We start from the raw sequence: 18,913 nt of genomic DNA on the forward strand, positions 1-18,913 counted from the left end.
GTACAACCACCTGCAACTCTACATACAGGGAATCAGATGTTCTCTTAGGCATTCCACAGGCATTGGTGCCCATCAGCACACACCCCTCCCACATACACTTGTAATTAAAAATATTTTTTAATAGTCGTTCTTGGAAGGAAGTCTGTAGAAGGCCCGGTAGCTACGTTTTCCAGACATTACAGGAACGCATTGACTTTTTACATTTGGCTCGTAACAAATTTAAAGTTAAATTAAAAATCACCTGTATGTCACATCAGATACAAAATCTTCTGTAAAGCAGCATTTAGAGTGGAAAGGAGACAGCTCTGTTGTCTGTGGAAAACAGCGTGTGTTAAAGACCTTACGCTCTGGGAATAGCAATGAAGGCCTCAGTGGGGTGTTCCTGGGGCAGGCCTCTGAAAGAAAGCCTCAGTTGTCAGCCTCCTCTGCCTTTGGAAGGACATTCACCAGCTCTCTGTGTCACTGTGTCAGGTAAGTGAGAAGGGAGTGTGTGTGTGAGAGTACTAGCATTGGGGTCCTGGAGCAGGCTGACAGATGTTCCTCCAGAGGTTAATAAGATAAGGGCTGCACCAGCTGGCCCCTAAACCGAGATTACACCTGAGGGGAGATAAGCAGATTATCCAGAGACAGACCTGCTCCGAGATCTTCCCCAATTAGCACCTTCACAGGGTAGGCCAGCGAGGTCATCTGCAATCAGCGGACACCTAGATCTAATTGCTTTTCACATGTCAGGCATTTTGTTTCTTTAAATGTAATTTGGTATCGTTGTGTGATCCTTCGGAGTCACCAGTGCGCAAAAGCAGAATGCATTTGGAAATCAAACATGCTTTCTTTGTTTTTTGGATTTTTCTCCAAGTTCAAGGAATCAAAGGTAAGTTATTGAAATGCTTGTTTGGTTTCTTTTTTTTTTTTTTTCTTTCCTAAATCCAGGCTTAGCAATATGTACCTCTAATGCTAGCATGTCAGAAGACAGGGGCAGGAGAATCAAAACTTCAAGACCCAGCTGGGGCAACTTAGTGAGATCCTATCTCAAAAGAACAAGTAAAATGCATGATGAGTTTCAGGACATTTATAAAGGAAGTGAAAAGGGCATGTAATCATAGAAACTCATAATTCTGCCTACTTTCAGTATTGAAAATTGCTTAATGATTAATTATTTTATTGAATATGAGTATCAGAAATGATAGTTGAATAACTACTTCATGTTATTACACAGTTCCAAATACAATTCTAATTAATAAAATGGGAAAGGTGAATGTATCTTATTTGTTGTTATAAGACATTTAATGAGAATTCTCATCATTAGTATCAATAGTAATAGGGCCCATGGAACCAGTTCTTCAAATACGGATGTAGAAAGTATACTCCAAAATTGAAAATAATATTTAAGAGGACAGTGATGAGATCAAATATAGTTCTTGCCTACACACAAACTAAAGTCACCTCCCCTGGAAGGTAGTGTGTGCTGTTCATCTTCAGTGTGTAAAGCCATCATCTTAGACGTTTGGTCGGTCTTGAAGCTGGGTGAGTGAAAAGTTCTCAGCAGTGTCAGTCCTTATGATAATCCTTCGGCTGAATCTGAAACTAAAGCAAGCTACAAACAGGTTTATTTGGGGAAAACAATGCCTTTTTCAAAACTCATTGGAGAAAGTTTGACTTTGCCTTAAGGATAAGACTATTTGCAAATACACCATCTTTAAAAGATGTTAGTAATCAGTAATGTTAGTTCGTCTTTTTTCCCCCATTTATTTATTTAATCACTTTGCAACCTGATCCCAGCCCCCCTACCTCCTCTCCTCCCAGTGCCACCCTCAGGCCCTCTCCCTCCCATTTCCCACTCTCCTTTCTGTCAGAAACAAGGACCCCAAGAGATATCAGCCCACCCTGGTACCTTAAGTCACAGCAGTACTAAGCAATTCCTCTCCCACTGAGGCCTGAGAAGCCAGCCCAGCAAGGGGAAAGGGATCCAGCGGCAGGCAACAGCGACAGAGGCAGTCGCTATCCCCATTGTTAGAGGACCTACAGGTTGACCATGCTGCACATTTGCTACACGTGGGTAGGGAGGCCCAGTCCAAGCATGCTCTTTGGTAGGTGGTTCAGACTCTGAGTCCCCATGGGCCCAGGACAGTTGACTCTGTAGATCTTCCCCGTGGTTCCCTCTATCCTTCTTCCTACTCTTCCACAGAATTCCCCTGAGGTGGCCTATTCTTGGCTGTGGGTCTTCTGTATCTGTTTCCATCAGCGTAGCAGAATATCATTAATAATGACAGGGGCTGGCTTCTCCCATTGGGTGGGTCTCAAGTTGGGCCAGTCATTGGTTTGCCGTTCTCTCCATCTCTGCTCCCTTGTTATCCCCTACACTACTTGTAGACAAGATAACTTTTGGGTCAAAAGTTTTATGGGTGGGTTGCTGTCTTCTTGTTTCCACTGGGAGTCCTACCTGGCTACAGAAGATGGCACCTTAATGCTCCTTAACCCCCTCTGCTTGGAGTCTCAGCTATTGTCACCCCCATAGACTCCCAGGAGCCTCTCCTGTCCTAGAAGGTCCCCCACATACTTATTTCTATTCTCTCTTCCAGCCCTTCCTCACACCCACTCTCCTCCACTCTCTGAACACCTGATCCCCACTTGTTAAACTCTCCACCCCATTTCCCACCCAGTTCTCTCTCTCCATCTACTTCAGGAATTTTTTTTCTTGTTCTGAGTGAGATCCAAACATCTTCCCTTGGGAACTCCTTGGCTTCTTTGGGTCTGTGGACTGTATCACGGTTACACTATACTTTATGGCTAATATTCACTTATAAGTGAGTACATACCATGCGTGTCTTTTGGGGTCTGGGTTAACTCATTCAGGATGATTGTTTCTAGTTCCATCCATTTGTCTGCAAATTACATAACGTATTTGTTTTTAATAGCTGAGTAGTGTTCTATTGTGTATATGTACCACATTTTCTTTATGCATTCTTCAGTTGAGGGACATCTAGGTTGTTTCCAGATTCTGGCTATTATGAATAAAGCTGCTATGAACATAGTTGAGCAAAAGCCATTGTAAAATGGTGGAGCATCTTCCAGGTATATGCCCAGGAGTGATATATCTGGGTCTTGAGGTAGATCTATTGCAAATTTTCTGAGAAAGCACCAGATTGCTTTCCACAGTGGTTGTACAAGTTTGACCTCTCAACAGCAATGGAGGAATGGTCCCCTTGTTCCACATCCTAACCAACATGTTCTGTCAATGACTTTTTATCTTAGCCTTTCAGACAGGTATAAGATGGAACCTCAGGATTGTTTTGATTTGCATTTCTCTAAGGACACTGAATATTTCTTTAAGTGTTTCTCAGCCATTAGACTCCTATGTTGAGAATTCTCTGTTTAGCTCCATACCCCATATTTTAATTGGATTATTTGCTTTGGTGGTATTTAATTTCCTTATCATTATTTAGGGTGGTGAAGATCTTCTCCCAAACTTTAGGCTGTCATTTTGTTCTGTTGACAGTGTCATTTGCCTTAAAGAAGCTTTTAAGTTTCATGAGGTCACATTTATTAATTGTTTATCTTAAAATCTGAGCTGTTGGTGTTCTGTTCAGAAAGCTGTCTTTTGTAGCAATAAGTTCAATGCTCTTCCCCCACTTTCTCTTGTATTAGATTTAGTGTAGCTGGTATTATGTTGAAGTCTTTGACCCACTTGGACTAGAGTTTTGTACAGGGTGATAAATATGGACCAGTACCATTTGCTGAAGATGCTTTGTTTTCTTCCATTGTATGGTTATTGGCTTCTCTGTCAAAAATCAAGTGTCCATAGGTGTGTGTGTTTATTTCTTGGCTTCAGTTCAATTCCATTGATCTATTTGTCTGTTTTTATCCAAATATCATGCAGTTTTTATTCCATTTGCTCTGTAGTTCATCAGCTGTGTTATTTATCCCTGTGTTATTGATATCTATTGAAATCAAGGATGGTGATACCACCAGAAGTTCTTTGATTAGAGAGGATTGTTTTAGCTATTCTGGGTTTTTTTTATTTTTCTATATTAAGTTTAAAGTCACTCTTTCAAATTTTGTAAAGAACTGTACTTGAATTTTGATGGGAATTTTATTGAATATGTAAAATGCTTTTGGTAAGATGGTCATTTTTACTATCTTAATCCTATCAATCCATGAGCATGAGAGATCTTTCCATCTTCTGATATCTTCTATTCTTTCTTTAAGGATAAAGTTAAAATGTTTCTGTAGTGTACATTAAAATTTAAAACTGTTTTTAAGGTGTCTAAGGAATAAAGACATAAATAGTTATATTTCTAAGACAAAGTATCTGTGATCCTGTGTTATTGATATCTATTCAACTTTCCTGTGGTTAGATATGGAGATTTTTTAAAACCTGGGCAAAATTTGTACCCGAGTTCCCTTCATGTTTGGCTACTCAAGCTGAAAGAGAAGATTGTTTGTCTTTTCTTGAGTGTCAAATTTATATAAATATTTAAATGTACTTTAAAAGTTGCAAATAGAAGCAAGTGATACTCCTCCAAGACAGTCTCAGCCTCATCTTGTAAAGGCACACTGGTGTTTGGTAATCCTGACCAGGCACAGCAGCTCTGGGCTTTGATTATTGAATTGACTTCATTTATTAATTGAACTATTTTTCTCATTTAATACATAACATGTCAGATACTAAACACAATTACAAAGAGTATAATTATATACAGCAAGTTACATGAATAAGTGTTCCTCAAACCTACAATTTGTTCTATACCTACTTCTGTGAAACAGTGTGCTCTGATTACATCGGAAATTTCCTAGCATGTTTCTAGCTTTGGAGTTTTTAATTGCACAAGAACTTCATATCTGTCAATAAGTGAGTTGTATCTTGACTGGACTTTATGTGTCTTCAGCCAATCTTGCCTCTTGTTTGTGACTAATTAACCACCATGAGGATACTTACCTAATGCTGTTTGAGAAGAAAAAGGAAGGGTTCCATTTGCTACAAGGAAATATGTGGCTCAGCATCTGGATGTTGCACTAAATTCAAGTTCCACTTCTGAAGACAGGATAATAGCTTTTTATTTTTCTTTTATTAAAAATAAATTTTTCATATGGTTCTGATTATGATTTTTCCCTCCCCCAACTCCTTTGAGATCTTCCCTACCTCATCTCCCATTGAAATCCACACATTTCTGTCTCTGGTGAGAAAGTAAACAGATATTCAAATAAAAATTAAATTAAATTAAATTAAATTAAACACAAAAGCAAAGTAAAACAGAATAAGACAAAACAAAAAATATAAAAGAGGCACAGAAAAGGCATGAAAACACAAGTAGATGAATACACATACACTTTAACACATACAGGAATCCCATAAAAACACAAAAATATTATTTTTATATATACACATATATGTACACACACACACGCATGCGCATACACACACATACACACACACACACACACGTATGCAAACGACCTCTAAGGTTATAAATAAATAAATAAATAAATAAATAAATAAATAAATAAATGCTCTGACTAAGCATTTTGAGAAAGAACCTCTAAAGATGCATCTGAATTTGGTTTGTGTGGGTCATCTACTACTAGGCATGGGGGTTGCCCTTAAGAGTGGTTTGTATGCCAAGGACAAGCCCCAGCTCTTATCCAGAAGCCACCTCTGATTGGCAACCACTCACAGATGAAAAGGAGATGTTTAATCATCTATGGTATGTCTATGAAAACCCAGCCTCCTCCATGGGTACCTTTATGTATTTTCTAGGGTTTTTTTTCTCAGCATGCTTATGTGATTTTTACATATTTATTCTTCCACTTCAAGGAATTTTATACAGGCTTTTGAGAGATTTATTAAAATTGTGTCTTTTTTTCTGAACAAAGTGTCTTTTATTAATGACGTACAAATGAAACTTAAACTAAAAGATGCTTTTCCGCTTTGATTCCAGTGATAACAAGCTGTTAGGAAAAATAAATAAAACAAGAAAGTTATCTTCAACTTTCTTCTTTAAAAAAAAAAAAAACAAGAATTAAAACAAAAGAGAACTCTCTAGAAAGGGTAAAAAAGAACCATACATATTTAGTAGCAACAAAAAGAACTCAAAATGGGATAGGTTTACAAAAACAAAATAAAAACCTTTAAAACCATTTTAGCACTTCTGGAACAAAATACAAAAGAGCCTGGTACATTGGCTGGACCTGATGTTTCTCAAATTCAAGCTGAGGGTGGTGGAGGAAGATGCATGCCTGATAAACCACTGGGCTCAACACCCACAGGAGCAATCGGCTGTTCCTGACCACCATCCATCTTGTCCTGACAGTGAGAAATAGCAACACAGAAATACCACTATCTAGTTTTTTCTAGCCTTGTTTAAATATCTACATAATGTTTCAATAGATATGTCAAGGTTTGATTTCCTGAATACCCAACAAAAGAGAACTAGGTTTTTCTAACTATTTTAATCACGCATGTAATTGCAATAAGTACCTCTATGTGTAAGTTACTCAATTCAAGACTCAGCATAAATTCACCGCATAAAATTATTGACTCAAAGACATATGAACAGTTTATGGCATTCGATTCCTATTAACAAATTGCTTTTAAAGAGTTTTCTATGCCCTTGAGTGATTCTTTTCAATTTTATTCCGCAGTGTGTTCACGGTGCACCCAAAGATGTGGTAGACACAAAATGCATTCAAAAGTATGCCCTCATTTCAAAAGGAATCCTTGTAAGCTTTGCAGTTTTTGCATGGAGTTTTTCCATAGGAATTGAAAGGGGGGGGTGGATTTCAAACCGTTCATTAACTGAAATTGTTTTAGCACAAAAGACCATTCAAAGTTTTAAAGACTAGCTACTTCTTTAGCGGGAAGTCTCCTTGACAAGGAAGGGGGTGCAGGCTCATCTGACTATGCAAGGCACGCGTTGTGCACCTTTTCATTTCTCATAAATAATTTCAATCCATTGCCTGTGACATTCAGTGTGTGGGAGGAAGGGGAGAGAAAATCTTCCCTCGGCGTGTCCTAGAATGGAAATGGTGTTTATCTTAGCACATGCCTTGCACATTACATTTGATTACATTAAATGAAACCTTTAACTAAGTTATTATTAGTCCACCAAGGTAGGATAATTATTTTAGTAGCTGGAAATGTCAGGAAATTTGCATTAGAAGAAACTCCACTTCTTGATAATCCTACACTACTGGGAACATTCTCATTTCATAAAATTATCCGGGAAGGCATTTTTGCCTCCTTGGAACTCCATTAACAGAGAACATGGCATCATTTGTATTCCTGAGATGGCTGCCCAGTGGCAGTCACATTAACTTCAGCTACCGTATTTTGTGTTCGTGTCTGGACAGTGGAACTCAAAAAGGTTTCAAGGCAGACTTGTTTGCTGTTGAACTAATTTATAAGCAAAATGTCCCTACTATCAAGGCTGTGTAAACTGAAGGTTTTGATGGTCAACTGAACCAACAATGGTGACACATCTGAAACTATTTACAAGATCCTGTGCTTGCTTTAAAAACAAAAGGCAATTGCTGCTGGGTGTGCCCATTATGGCTGCACTGCTGATCGCAGTAAAGGACCATTGAATTTGGAAGCTAGACAGAGCTGCCAGTTCTGTCTGCACGCTGAGCATCCTTGGAAATTCAGACGTTACGAGCCTCGCTGCCATAATCATTTCTTTCAAGTTTTATACTGCTGTCAAATAATTCATGTCAGAAACAAAGTTTGTTTTTTTTAGCAAGGCTTCTGAGTTCGCATTATACTTCACTCAGCGCTTGTGTTTGCAATAAGCTTAAGAAAGGGGCTAACGGCAAACCTCACTGTTGCACTGTGAAGCCTCAGACTCCTGTGTGACAAGTCTCCACCCCACCCCACCCCGCACTGCCTCTTCTAGCTTGAGAAAATGACAGACATATGTGCAGTTGTGGAAAGGGAACTGAGTTTCCAAAACCTTAGAAGAATGAATACAAATCAGATTTTTTTTTTTTGAAAGGAGGAAAAGCTTCCGAGCAGAGCATGAGGTTTAATCTCCCAGAGTGGCTAGTCCCAGCAACCATGTAATCTCAGCTCACAAGCAAAGACCCTTTCACCCAAGACTAGAAGCCCGGCCTCACAGGACAGGAGTACCAAGTCAGGTGGAACTATATGGGTAAGGAAGATGGTGTGCTCTTTGTGACAGGCCTGAGGCAACCTGCGCATGGAAGCAACATGTCACAATGAGTTGGCGAGGATGAGTGGCATAAGCAGGGCAATGAAAATTCACATACGCAAAGCGCCTGTGGAGCTTGGAACTGCAGCATATACCTTCATCCTTTATTGAGAGCGCTCTTACCTGCATACTTAACTTCCAAGCATAACAAATGTTCCAAGAACCTGAAGGAGCTAAGAGTGGGTACGGCTGCCTCTAAGTGGCTTTGTACTCACAGATAGCTATCTCCCTATCTGTGGTAAATCTGTTTTGAGGAAACGGCATCTTTCTGCATGCCTTTGCAAACCCATCTGAGTTCATTCCCGCATGGTTTTCTGCCTTTATCCATCTTCAGTGTCTTCACCACTCCCACTCTTTCCCTAATTGCCCCAGAAGAAGAATTAAGGGATGCCAAATGAAAAGGAATTTGGTGAAGAGGTCAAGACCTCAAAATTCATTAAAAAAAAAAAAAGTTTCCACTTTTCAAGGGCTTTAACTCCACACAGAAAATAGCATGTGTTGGGCTAGTGCATCTGTTTTGAGGTTTGCCCTGCTGCGTTTATAAGCAATTTGCGCTCAGTGAGGCTGAACTCCAAAGCAGACTGGCACTGTGGTTAACTCAGCGTACTCTCAGATCAGTTCAGACCTGATCAAAACACTTTGCTGATAGGAACCAAGTTAACGCATGTTAGCTGTTACTTAGATTTGCAGAATTGCCCAGTAGGAACTCATAGCGTCTTAATTAGTCTTCCTTCTAGGAGTTCAGTGGGTAACAGGCAATATGTTTGTCTGTGGTTGGAAATCTAAGGCAGACAGCAAATTAATATGCCTAAATCCATTTGATGTGAGAAAGACCTCAGCTGTGACCAGTCCTCTCTTGTGCCTGTTTAGTTCAATAATACCCTTACCACAGCATGAAGAATGAAGCTAGTGTGGTGGTATTGTTATTGTTATTATTAGTATTATTAATTCAAAAGCTGAACTTTCTCTGTTACAACGAGTGCATGGTTCTGGGCCATTTTTATTACCTGCCTTCACAACTAATCTCAGAACTAATATCACATTCTTAGGGCCCCACCCTTATGACCACATCCCTTAAGCCTACAGGTCACAACCTTCAAGCCCACCCTGATGGCCAAATCCTCCAAGTCCACCCATACCGTAATATCTCTCAGGTCTGCTCTGAGAATGGAAGTTCCTATCTAGTGACTCCTAATATTCTTTTTAAAGGAGTTGCAATGTTTTGAATCCTCACAGTGCTATTTTAAGTGCGTACTAGGCAGTCCCATCCTAAAGTCACTTGTCTAATGGCTATGAACATAGTAGAAAAATGTTCTTTAAAACCCAAAATGACCCCCTCCCTCCATCCGAACCCTAACACTTCCCCCTTCCACATATACAGTGCAGCTTTACTTCTAGAGATATGAAATTTTGACCTATTTCCTTTTGGTCATTTCTTTTCTTCTCCCCGTTGGAGCTCACCAGTGTGCGTCACGTGAACCCAGCGTGCTCTGCTCATTTTTTAAATCCTTCTCAACAGGCCTCTTGTCCCTGAAAGGGAAACTTATTAGCCCCTGTGCCTCGTCACCTCACCTGAGAACATATAGTCTCAATCTTGAGCTGGCAGTTGTCACTAGAGAGCTCACAAAGCCGAGAGCTTCCATGAAACATGCATGCACTATTGCCCTGCCTGGACCCAATAAGCTATCCCATCTTAATCCGGCCTCTAACTCCCTGATAGCTCCTAGACCACCCATTCTCAACCTGTGGGTTTCAACCCTTTCACAGGGGTCGCCTAAGACCACCAGAAAACACACATCATGATTCCTAAAAGTTGCAAAGGTACAGTCGTGAATTGGCAAGGAGCATAGTTTTAGGGCTGTGGGCCGCCACCACATGAGGAATTGTCTTAATGGGTCACGTCGTTAGACAGTTTGAGGACCCCTGCACTAGCCCAGTTATGTTCAACCCTCCCGCTCACCCTGAGCCTACAGCCTGTTGTCCCTCTTTCTCATAAGCTGAGCCCACAGCTCAGTTAAGAGCAAAGTCCCTGAAGGAGAACTTGACTCCTCACAGAAAAACTCTGTTGCTCACTACACATGACCCAGGCACTCTGCTCAAAGTCACATATTACTCACTTTTACAGTAATAGGAACAGTGACTGTGGGTCTGTCTCAAAGCGCTGACACTTTCAGTGAGGCATCTGCTGCAGCAACACTCACTGAGGCTGACTCTCCAAACCGCTTTGATGACTACCCTCTTTACATCATCACCCATCCCACCTGCCGAGAAGACTGAAGTCATTTGGTCTGTCTCATCCTACTTCAAAGGGCCTCTGACTCTATCCAAAGGCCTCTCATTCTCTTTTGTCTCAAAGAGAACTCAATCACTCTGAGGCAACCAGTTTTTGCTAATGTTATTCTTGCCCACTCCCTGTGGTTTTTAAATCCAGCTCCCACAAGACCTTGCCCTGCCATTCTCCCTGTGCTGGACAAAAGGGGTTCATGTCGTGGTTTTCAGTAGTAGGGAAAGAACTAACATCAATGCTGGACTCGACCTTTGAAGATTACGCTTTCACTCGTCAAAGATGGTTCCAAGATGGAATAATTGTTCAAACTGTCTAGGTGGTTCACCTACGCAGCCATGTTTAAGAGGCATGAAGCAACCTATATTTCCATCAGTAGATGAGCAGATGAATAAAAGTGGTATATTCACTTGACAGAATACTATTCATTGGTACAAAAAAAAGGAAATCATGACATTTGCAACCATGTGGATAAATCTAGAAAACATTATTTTAAGTGAAACAAGCCAGGCACTAAAATGTGAATGCTTAGCTGTCTATGGGGAATCTATGTGGATTCCAAGGTAGACAGCAAAGTGGCAGTTACCAGGGGCTGGCACATTGCAGGGATCAAGGTATTGGAGATATTTTTCAAAGACAAGGCATAAATTTCCTCTTATATAGGAGAGATACATATGGGAGTCATAATATATATTGTGACTAAAGTTAATAAGATATTCTAGTTCTAAAAAATGCTAGAGATAGGTGTAAATGATAATAATGGAATATATGAACTTTATTTACCATTGTTTACTCATTACACAACATATACCCCCAAAATACCATGGGGGTATTTACAAGACAAAACAAGGGCTGATGAGGATGTGGAGAAAAGAGACTCTGGCACACTGGTGGCAGAAACGTCAGAAATGTCATCTGACTTCTTTGTGTTGGGTCGTCTTCTTTCTTTGTGGCTCTACATAGACAGTTCAAGTTCTTGCTAGAGCCATTGTTTTGTTTGGGTCTTCTTATTTGAAAGACATATACCAAAGCTATAAAACATTTTAATATTTTTTCATGTGTCATTCATAAATGTCTCTGTGAAGAGTCAAAGCTCTTACTTGGAAAGTACATTTTCATGGAACCAGAAACCAAAGAAAATAGTAAATGAAGCAGTATATAAGATCCTTTCTAAAGATTCAGATGAGTGCTGATTCCACATAACCATCCACAGAGGCCACAGAACTAGAGAATAACAGGACTGCCACATGAGGGAAGAGGCTGAGGACTTCCAGAGGTCAAGTCCCATCGATCTCCTCTGTTTTCCCAAAAAGTGTTGACAGTTTACATAGAATTTCCCATGAGTTAATCCATGAATAATGAGAGTCCTTAGCACCAAAAGATCATTCTAGGGCAAGAAAAGTGAGATCCAATAAGTGTGTTAAGGGAGCCATGGATTTGTGTCTCCTATAGGGGGATCAAAGGCTTTGAAGAGCTAGCCCCAAGAGAGGGTAGGCTGAAATTGTACGCAAAAGGTAGCTGGCCTTCATCTCATAGCATACACACAAAAGTCAACTCAAAGGCACTGAAAACATAAAAGATCTGACATAAAATTATTTGAAGAAATCATAGGAGGAGATGTCTTTACTTTACCCTAGAAAGGATTCTGATTTGGAAGGAGGCATACCTCAACATTAGCTCAGAAAACAAAACAAAAACAGACAAATCCAATTATATCAAATTGAAAAGCAAAGGGAACAAAAATAGCCTATTAACTGAAAGAAAATATCAGCAAACCATATACACAGAAATGAGTAAATGTCTAAAATTGTTAAAGAACTTACATAACTATTTAGCAAAAAAAACACTAAATAATACAGCCTCATTTTAAAATAGAAAAAAATGCCTTAATGGATGTTTCCAAAGTCATTAAAATGGCCATCATGAGAAAGAGCCCAACACGACCCTTCATGATGGAGGTAAGAGCACAAGGGGCACTGAGGTAAAACTTCACACCAGTCACATAACTGTCAAAAATACAAGACAAAACAAGGGCTGATGAGGATGTGGAGAAAAGAGACTCTGGCACACTGGTGGCAGAAACGTAAACTGGTCCTCTCCATTTTAAAAACAGTAGCGAGTCGATGACTAAAGCTAGAATTGCCATGACACACGTATCCTTCTGGCTTTTCATCTACACCGAGTTGAAGCCAACACTTGACACACATGCCTGCCCTCCGCATGCCTATGGCAGCACTCTTCACAGTAGCCAAGGCGTGCACACAAGTTAGATGCCCATCCACAAATGGTGAATGACCAGCAGAATCAGGACAGAAATTGTGGAAGATGTGTATCGCATCGTGTTGCCATTTCACATAAGAGCTTAGGCGTGTGCACATTTTCAGGGAGTGAGTTTAGCAAATGTTAAGGATATGTGTCAGATGAAGAAAGAATATTGTATGACTCACTTATGCGGAGAATAGTAAAAGCTGAGTCCATGGGAACAAAGTAGAATGACATCATCTAGAGTCGGAGAGGGATGAGCGAGGCCAAAACATCCAAAGCACAGTTCTGTGGTGTGAGTTGGTCCAGAGGCCTGATGTGCGGTATAATAAAGTAGTTAATAATGTTGTGTTATATAAAGCTTGGTTTAGGGAATAGGTTTCTAATATTATTAGCACAAAGCAAAGAAAATTTTTTAAAAAAATAACTGCAGAAAAAAAATGTATATTTTCCTTTTCTTGACTATAACAATCTTTGCACTAGATGGATAATATAACACTGACATTTTGCATCTTAGGCATTTATGGTGGAAAAGAAAATAATAACCAACAGGCAGTAAATATGGATACACCTAAATAATAATAATAATATAAAATAATAAGTTATGAATAACAAAGGTGTTCTTAGAGGGATATGAGGCCATATGAGGTCTGGAATGAACATACTACATGTTCACTTTCCTGTTGATGAGCTTCACTGATACACACAACACTTGTCTGTAACCCTTACACGGAAAAGAGGGTCCCTCCAATGTATCCCTTGGGAGAAGAGCTACAGGGACGTAGATAGGCTTTCAATTGTAGAGTCAAAGCCAAACTGTTTCCCTACGTCTGTATCATCCGTACACCTAGTAGCAGTGGTAAGGGCTCTTTTTGCCCCAAATCCCTGTCCATATTTGCTACTGCCTGATCTGACCATTTTTAATGAGGATGTTTGAGGGGTTTTTTTTTTTTAGATTTATTTTTGTTTTATGTCTTTTACCTTTGTGTATGTAAGGGTGCTATATTTGTAACTGTAGAAACCTAAAGAGGGCACTGGATCGATCCCGTAGAACTGGAGTTGCAGACCATTGTGAGTCTCCATATGTGTGATGGGAACTGAAGCCAGGTGCTCTGCAAAGCAGCCAGTGTTGTTTTTTTTAAATACATTACTATTTTTGCATATGGACTTTATTTGTAATAAACTATATACAGTAAGAACAGTTAGGAGACAATCAGGAAGGCCATATATAAAGGTTACATTCAAAATGCTTTCTTAGCTCGTTTCTACTTGGCAAACTTGAAGAAAATACTGTCTATCCTGTCTAGGTGAGTCTGAAGTTTTGTACCTAAATCGTATCTTGTATTTATCAACTTAAAAAAAGCTTTCTAAACCTTTAAAAAAAAAAACGTTTTTGAATCCTAAACAGCTAAAGCCTAACTGTGAAACTATGACTATCTAGTCTTCAACCTTATCAGAGACTTGAAAAGGAATAAACTATTACCTAAGTAGGAAGTGCAGACAAATGCTACAACATTTAGAAAGAGCATGGGTGACTGACCAGGCAGTAAACTGTCTTTGTCATCTCTTAGTTTTGCAAGCCAGTACTTTTTAAATTTTTTTATTTATTCACTTACATCCTAATTTCAGACTCCCTCCCAGTTCCCCCTCACAACCTTCACCCCCCAACCTCCCCTCTCTTTCTCCTCAGAGAAGGCGCAGGTCCCCCATGAATACCACCAACCCATCCTGGCACATTAAGTCGCTACAGCCAGTGCTTTTAAGCATTGAGCCATCCCTCCATTCCATTTATCTTCTTTGATTGAGGAATCCCTTTAAGATTTCTTTTTGGTTCCTTATCTTAAATATTATCTGGCGTTTCTTCCTACTCTCTTAATTATTTCATGAACAAAAACATAGGAATTTATACGCCTTTTAATTTTATTTCTGAGGATGCTGTTTTGTCCGGTATGCTTCGGTTATATCATCCCTATTTCAAAGTCACGAAATTATTCTCCAATATCATCTTATAAAAGCTGTATAGTGGCTGGAAGTACACTGACTCCTTTTCCAGAGGACCTGAGTTTAATTCCCAGAACTCTCATGGTGGCTCACACAGCTATAACTCTAGATCCAAGGGATCTCATACTCTCTTCTAAACTCCAGGGGCATCCGCACATAAGTGGTGCACAGACATACATACATGCAGGGAAAACACTCATTGCTGTTCCTCGCACTCATTTGTGGCCCATGTATAGATATTCGACAAAGCACATTATGCTTTTTTTTATGAAAGTATTTAAAGCCACTCTTTTTTTTAAGCCACTCTTATCTAGATATTTAAATAGACATTTTTGTGATATATTTAGACATTGCTTCAACTTCAGCATGCAGGTTTTATGATGTGGTGTTTAAAGTGTTTAGCATGTGTTTAAAGTGTTTTCTAGAGATAGAAATGGTTCAGCAGCTAGAGCCTGTGTTGCTCTTACAGAGGACTCAGGCTCTGGTCCTAGCACTCAGGATAAGCAGCTCACAGCGACCTGTAACTCCAGTTCCGGGGGAGCCAATGCCCTTTGCTGGCTTCTCTGAGCTCCTGCACATATGTGATTCACACAAACTCATCTCCAAAAACATATTTTTCTTAGTATGATTAAAAGCATTTTCTTTAAGCTATTCTGGGTTTTTTGTTTTTCCATATGAAGTTGAGAATGTTCATAGCAGCCTTATTCATAATTGCCAGAACCTGGAAACAGCCTAAATGCCCCTCAGTGGAAGAACAGATAAAGAAACTGTGGTACATTTACACTATGGAATACTACTCAGCTATTAAAAACAAGGAAATCCCGACATTTGTGGAAAAATGGGTGGGACTAGAGATAGTCATACTGAGTGAGTTAACCCAGAAGCCAAAAGAATCACATAGTATATATTCACTTATAATTGGGCACTAGCCCAAAAGGCATATCCCACGAAAGTCTTCACTTACCAGGATATTGGTTGGGATAGTTGTGAGGACATCCTACTGAGACTCTAGGTAAGAGAAATATAGGAGATGGGGAAATAGAAGGACCCAGATGGTCCTAGAAACCTACAAGAAGAACATCATGATTGGTGGATCAGGGCCCATGGGGGTCTGCTCAAACTACTGCACTAACCAAGGACAATACAATAGTAAACATCGAACCCCTACTCTGATCTACCCAATGGACAGGACATTCTCCACAGTTATGTGGAGAGCAGGAACTGACTTTGACATAAACTCTGCTTCTCCATATTTGACCACCTCCCCTTGGTGGAGAGGCCTGGTGGCACTCAAAGAAAGAATAAGCAGGCTACCAAGATGAGTCTTGATAGCCTATGACCATATAGTGGGGGAGGAGGTCTCCCTCAGTCATAGACCTGGGGGAGAGGAATAGGGTGAAAGCAGGAAGGAGAGAGGAATGGGAGGATACAAGTGATGGGATAGCAATTGAGTTGTAATCTGAATAAATTAATTTAAAAAATTAAAGTATTTTCTTGAACAAAAATAGCAAAATGTTCTAAATTTGAAAGAGTATTTTTAAATGAAAAGATGCCAGTTCTCGTTTATTAAAAGTACTATGTTTGTTGATTCCATGACGTTATGACTATTACTTCCTCTGTAAATGAGTCCTTTAGGAATTAGGTATAAATGTACCTTCCATTGCAATTGGAGAATGATCTGCGCTGGAGTGTGACTGACGAAATCATTGATAATAATCGACAAGACTTCGTTTTTTTTCTTTTAAACATTCTTTATACACACTACAAAGAAATAATTAGTGATTTAGCTTTTTAAATTCTTCACACGCAATTGAAGATGACAATTCACAGAGGTCCCCCATCACACCCTTGAACACTGCCTCTCTCTGGGTGATAGATTCTAAAGAGAAATGCTGAAAACTTCAACCTCCGCATATACTGGCCCAAGAATAAAGAGCACATCATTCAAGCTATGGGAGTCACTTTTTTCCTGTCACCTTCACACTGATATAGCATCCTGGTGAAAGCTTTGATGACAAAGGTACCTTCTCCTGAAAAACTCTGACAGTGTGTGTGCTTCACTTATTCCTCCCAATTCTGTCTGACAATGGAAACTTCTGATGGCTTCTCTGCATCTACACTTTCCACTGGGGATGAAAGAGCAGGAATAAAGCAGGATGAACCCACCTCAAATTGGCTTTAATACCTTTTTTTTTTACCCTTTGAGAAAAATCAAAGCTGAGCACAGCAGCCCAGTTGGTAACATCATGTTAGAACTCTATATTCTGCCTTTCATTTTTTTTATTATAATTTATTTAGATTACATCTGGATTGTAATCCCCTTGCTCTTATCTTCCTGCTCCTACCCACCCTCCCTCTTCTGCCCTGTTCCTCTGCCCTAGACCTCTGAGCAGTGAGGTCCTCCTCCTCAGCCATCTGACCACAGCCTATCAGGTCTCATCTGGATAGCCTGCTTCCCCTTCCTCTGTGTTCCCACAGGGCTTCTCTGCCAAGGGACAGCAATCAAAAATCACAGCACTAGTGTTCACGTCAGAGGCAGACCCCCGCTCTCCCCTCCCCACCTCCATATGGAGAATGAGCTGTCCGTCAGCTACATCTGAACCTGGGGTCTAGTTTCTCTGCTTGCAATGTCCTTGGTTAGTGCATCATTTTGTACAGGTCCCCATGGGTCCAGATCCACCAATTCCTGGGTCTCCTTCCTGCTATCTGCAGCCATTTTCAGCCCAGGCTGCTCATCTTTGACATTATTGTAAGTACACTGACGGAACCAGTGTTGTCTACATGAGAAGATGTATGAATGGGTTGAAGAATATTAAAAGTCCAGCTGCTACTAGCAGCCCTGGATTCCTACAGTCAGCTCCTGTAAACTAGGCAGCTCAGCTAACATTCAGCAGTTTTACCACGTTCCTAGCCTTAGCTTGACCTCTCTGCTTACATCAGCTCAGCCCCAGCATTAAGTCAACCCCTTTCACCACTTTTCGAAATAAAGCTTTTACAATTAATGTAGTTCCTAACGATATCCAACTCTTTAACTTCCATACTGGCTCAGATGTGAAGGGAAAAGATATTTCTGAGTTTGCTTAAGTATTCATATGAAAAATCTGTTATGTGGCATCTTGCAGTGTTTGCTAAAATACTTGAGCAAATTTAACACTCACTCCATGAAGAAACATGATGAGACTATGGCGTTGCTTCTCGTTTCCACTTTTATCACAATGTTGCCTTCTCCTAGAGCACATGCGACCTTTCTGGAAAGGCATAGGTATTCCTGGTTCCTAGAAGTGAACTCCAGTGCCTTGAACTGGAAGCTGGGTGTGCGGAGACCTCAGCCAAAGAGCGCATTATCGAAGGCCTCTGAGGAAGCCAGCCATATTCGTCACTCTGTCACCACCCTCTAAAACAAGCACTTCCAGTGTAGTTTTATCTTTTGGAGGGCTCAGAGGGTTTAGTTAACTTTGAAAACAGCTCTCCCTTTCTCAAAACACCCAGCCTTCTCCCCGTACTAAGGGGCTAGAGATTTCTTTCTAGATACATTTGCAACATAGACCTTTGAAAAGTCCGCTATCCCATTCCCAGGCATGAACCAGAGGAACCACTGATGAGTTACCCAGACAAAGCTGCACCCCTTCTAGACACAAAAACAAAACTGCCTTTCTTTTGTCTAACTCTCGCTTATACTGACTTCAGTTCCCTTCCTGCCCACTTACCAGGATGGCATGACTGCAGGACCTCTGGCTTTACCCCTCGGAATTCCAGCGTCTCACTTTTAGGACTGTTTCTCCCTGTTTGTTAAAATGTAATGGGGTAAACTAGAGGCTGGAAACATATACGTGCACAAATAGAAAATCTTTGTCCTATGCGATCATAACCCTTTCCCTAATGACACAGTTAATAGATAAGCCTAATTTTATAATAAAGAGAAAGATCATGGAATTCCTCTAATTCTTTGAAGGAGAGTCAGAAGGATTTGCGAATGGTGAACGGATGCCAGTTTTAATAGTGAGAAAGGTTGCCATGACATTTTCACAAGTTTTGGAGAGGGAACTAAGGGAGCATCTATGCTGCGCATCATTGATAATCCGCCAGCATGCTGACAACTGGAAATGCTTAGTTACTGCATAATTCATTAAAGGAAATAACTGGATGCTTCCTTAGCTTCTAT

General features: G+C 40.2%; 1 protein-coding gene across 1 annotated transcript in view; it reads left to right on the forward strand.

Annotated features, from left to right (window-relative positions):
• Window positions 1-804: 804 nt before the first annotated feature.
• The window catches only part of IMPG1 (interphotoreceptor matrix proteoglycan 1), a gene marked incomplete at its 5' end in the record, with an annotated part of 140,878 nt that continues 122,769 nt past the window's right edge, over window positions 805-18,913 (forward strand). Inside the window, 1 exon segment of the mRNA XM_084754326.1 lies at window positions 805-871. Within this exon segment, the coding sequence (XP_084610452.1) occupies window positions 805-871 (67 nt within the window).

The sequence above is a fragment of the Acomys minous genome, assembly GCF_964271855.1.
Source record: "Acomys minous genome assembly, chromosome: 13".
In the NCBI taxonomy this organism is placed as follows: domain Eukaryota; kingdom Metazoa; phylum Chordata; class Mammalia; order Rodentia; family Muridae; genus Acomys; species Acomys minous.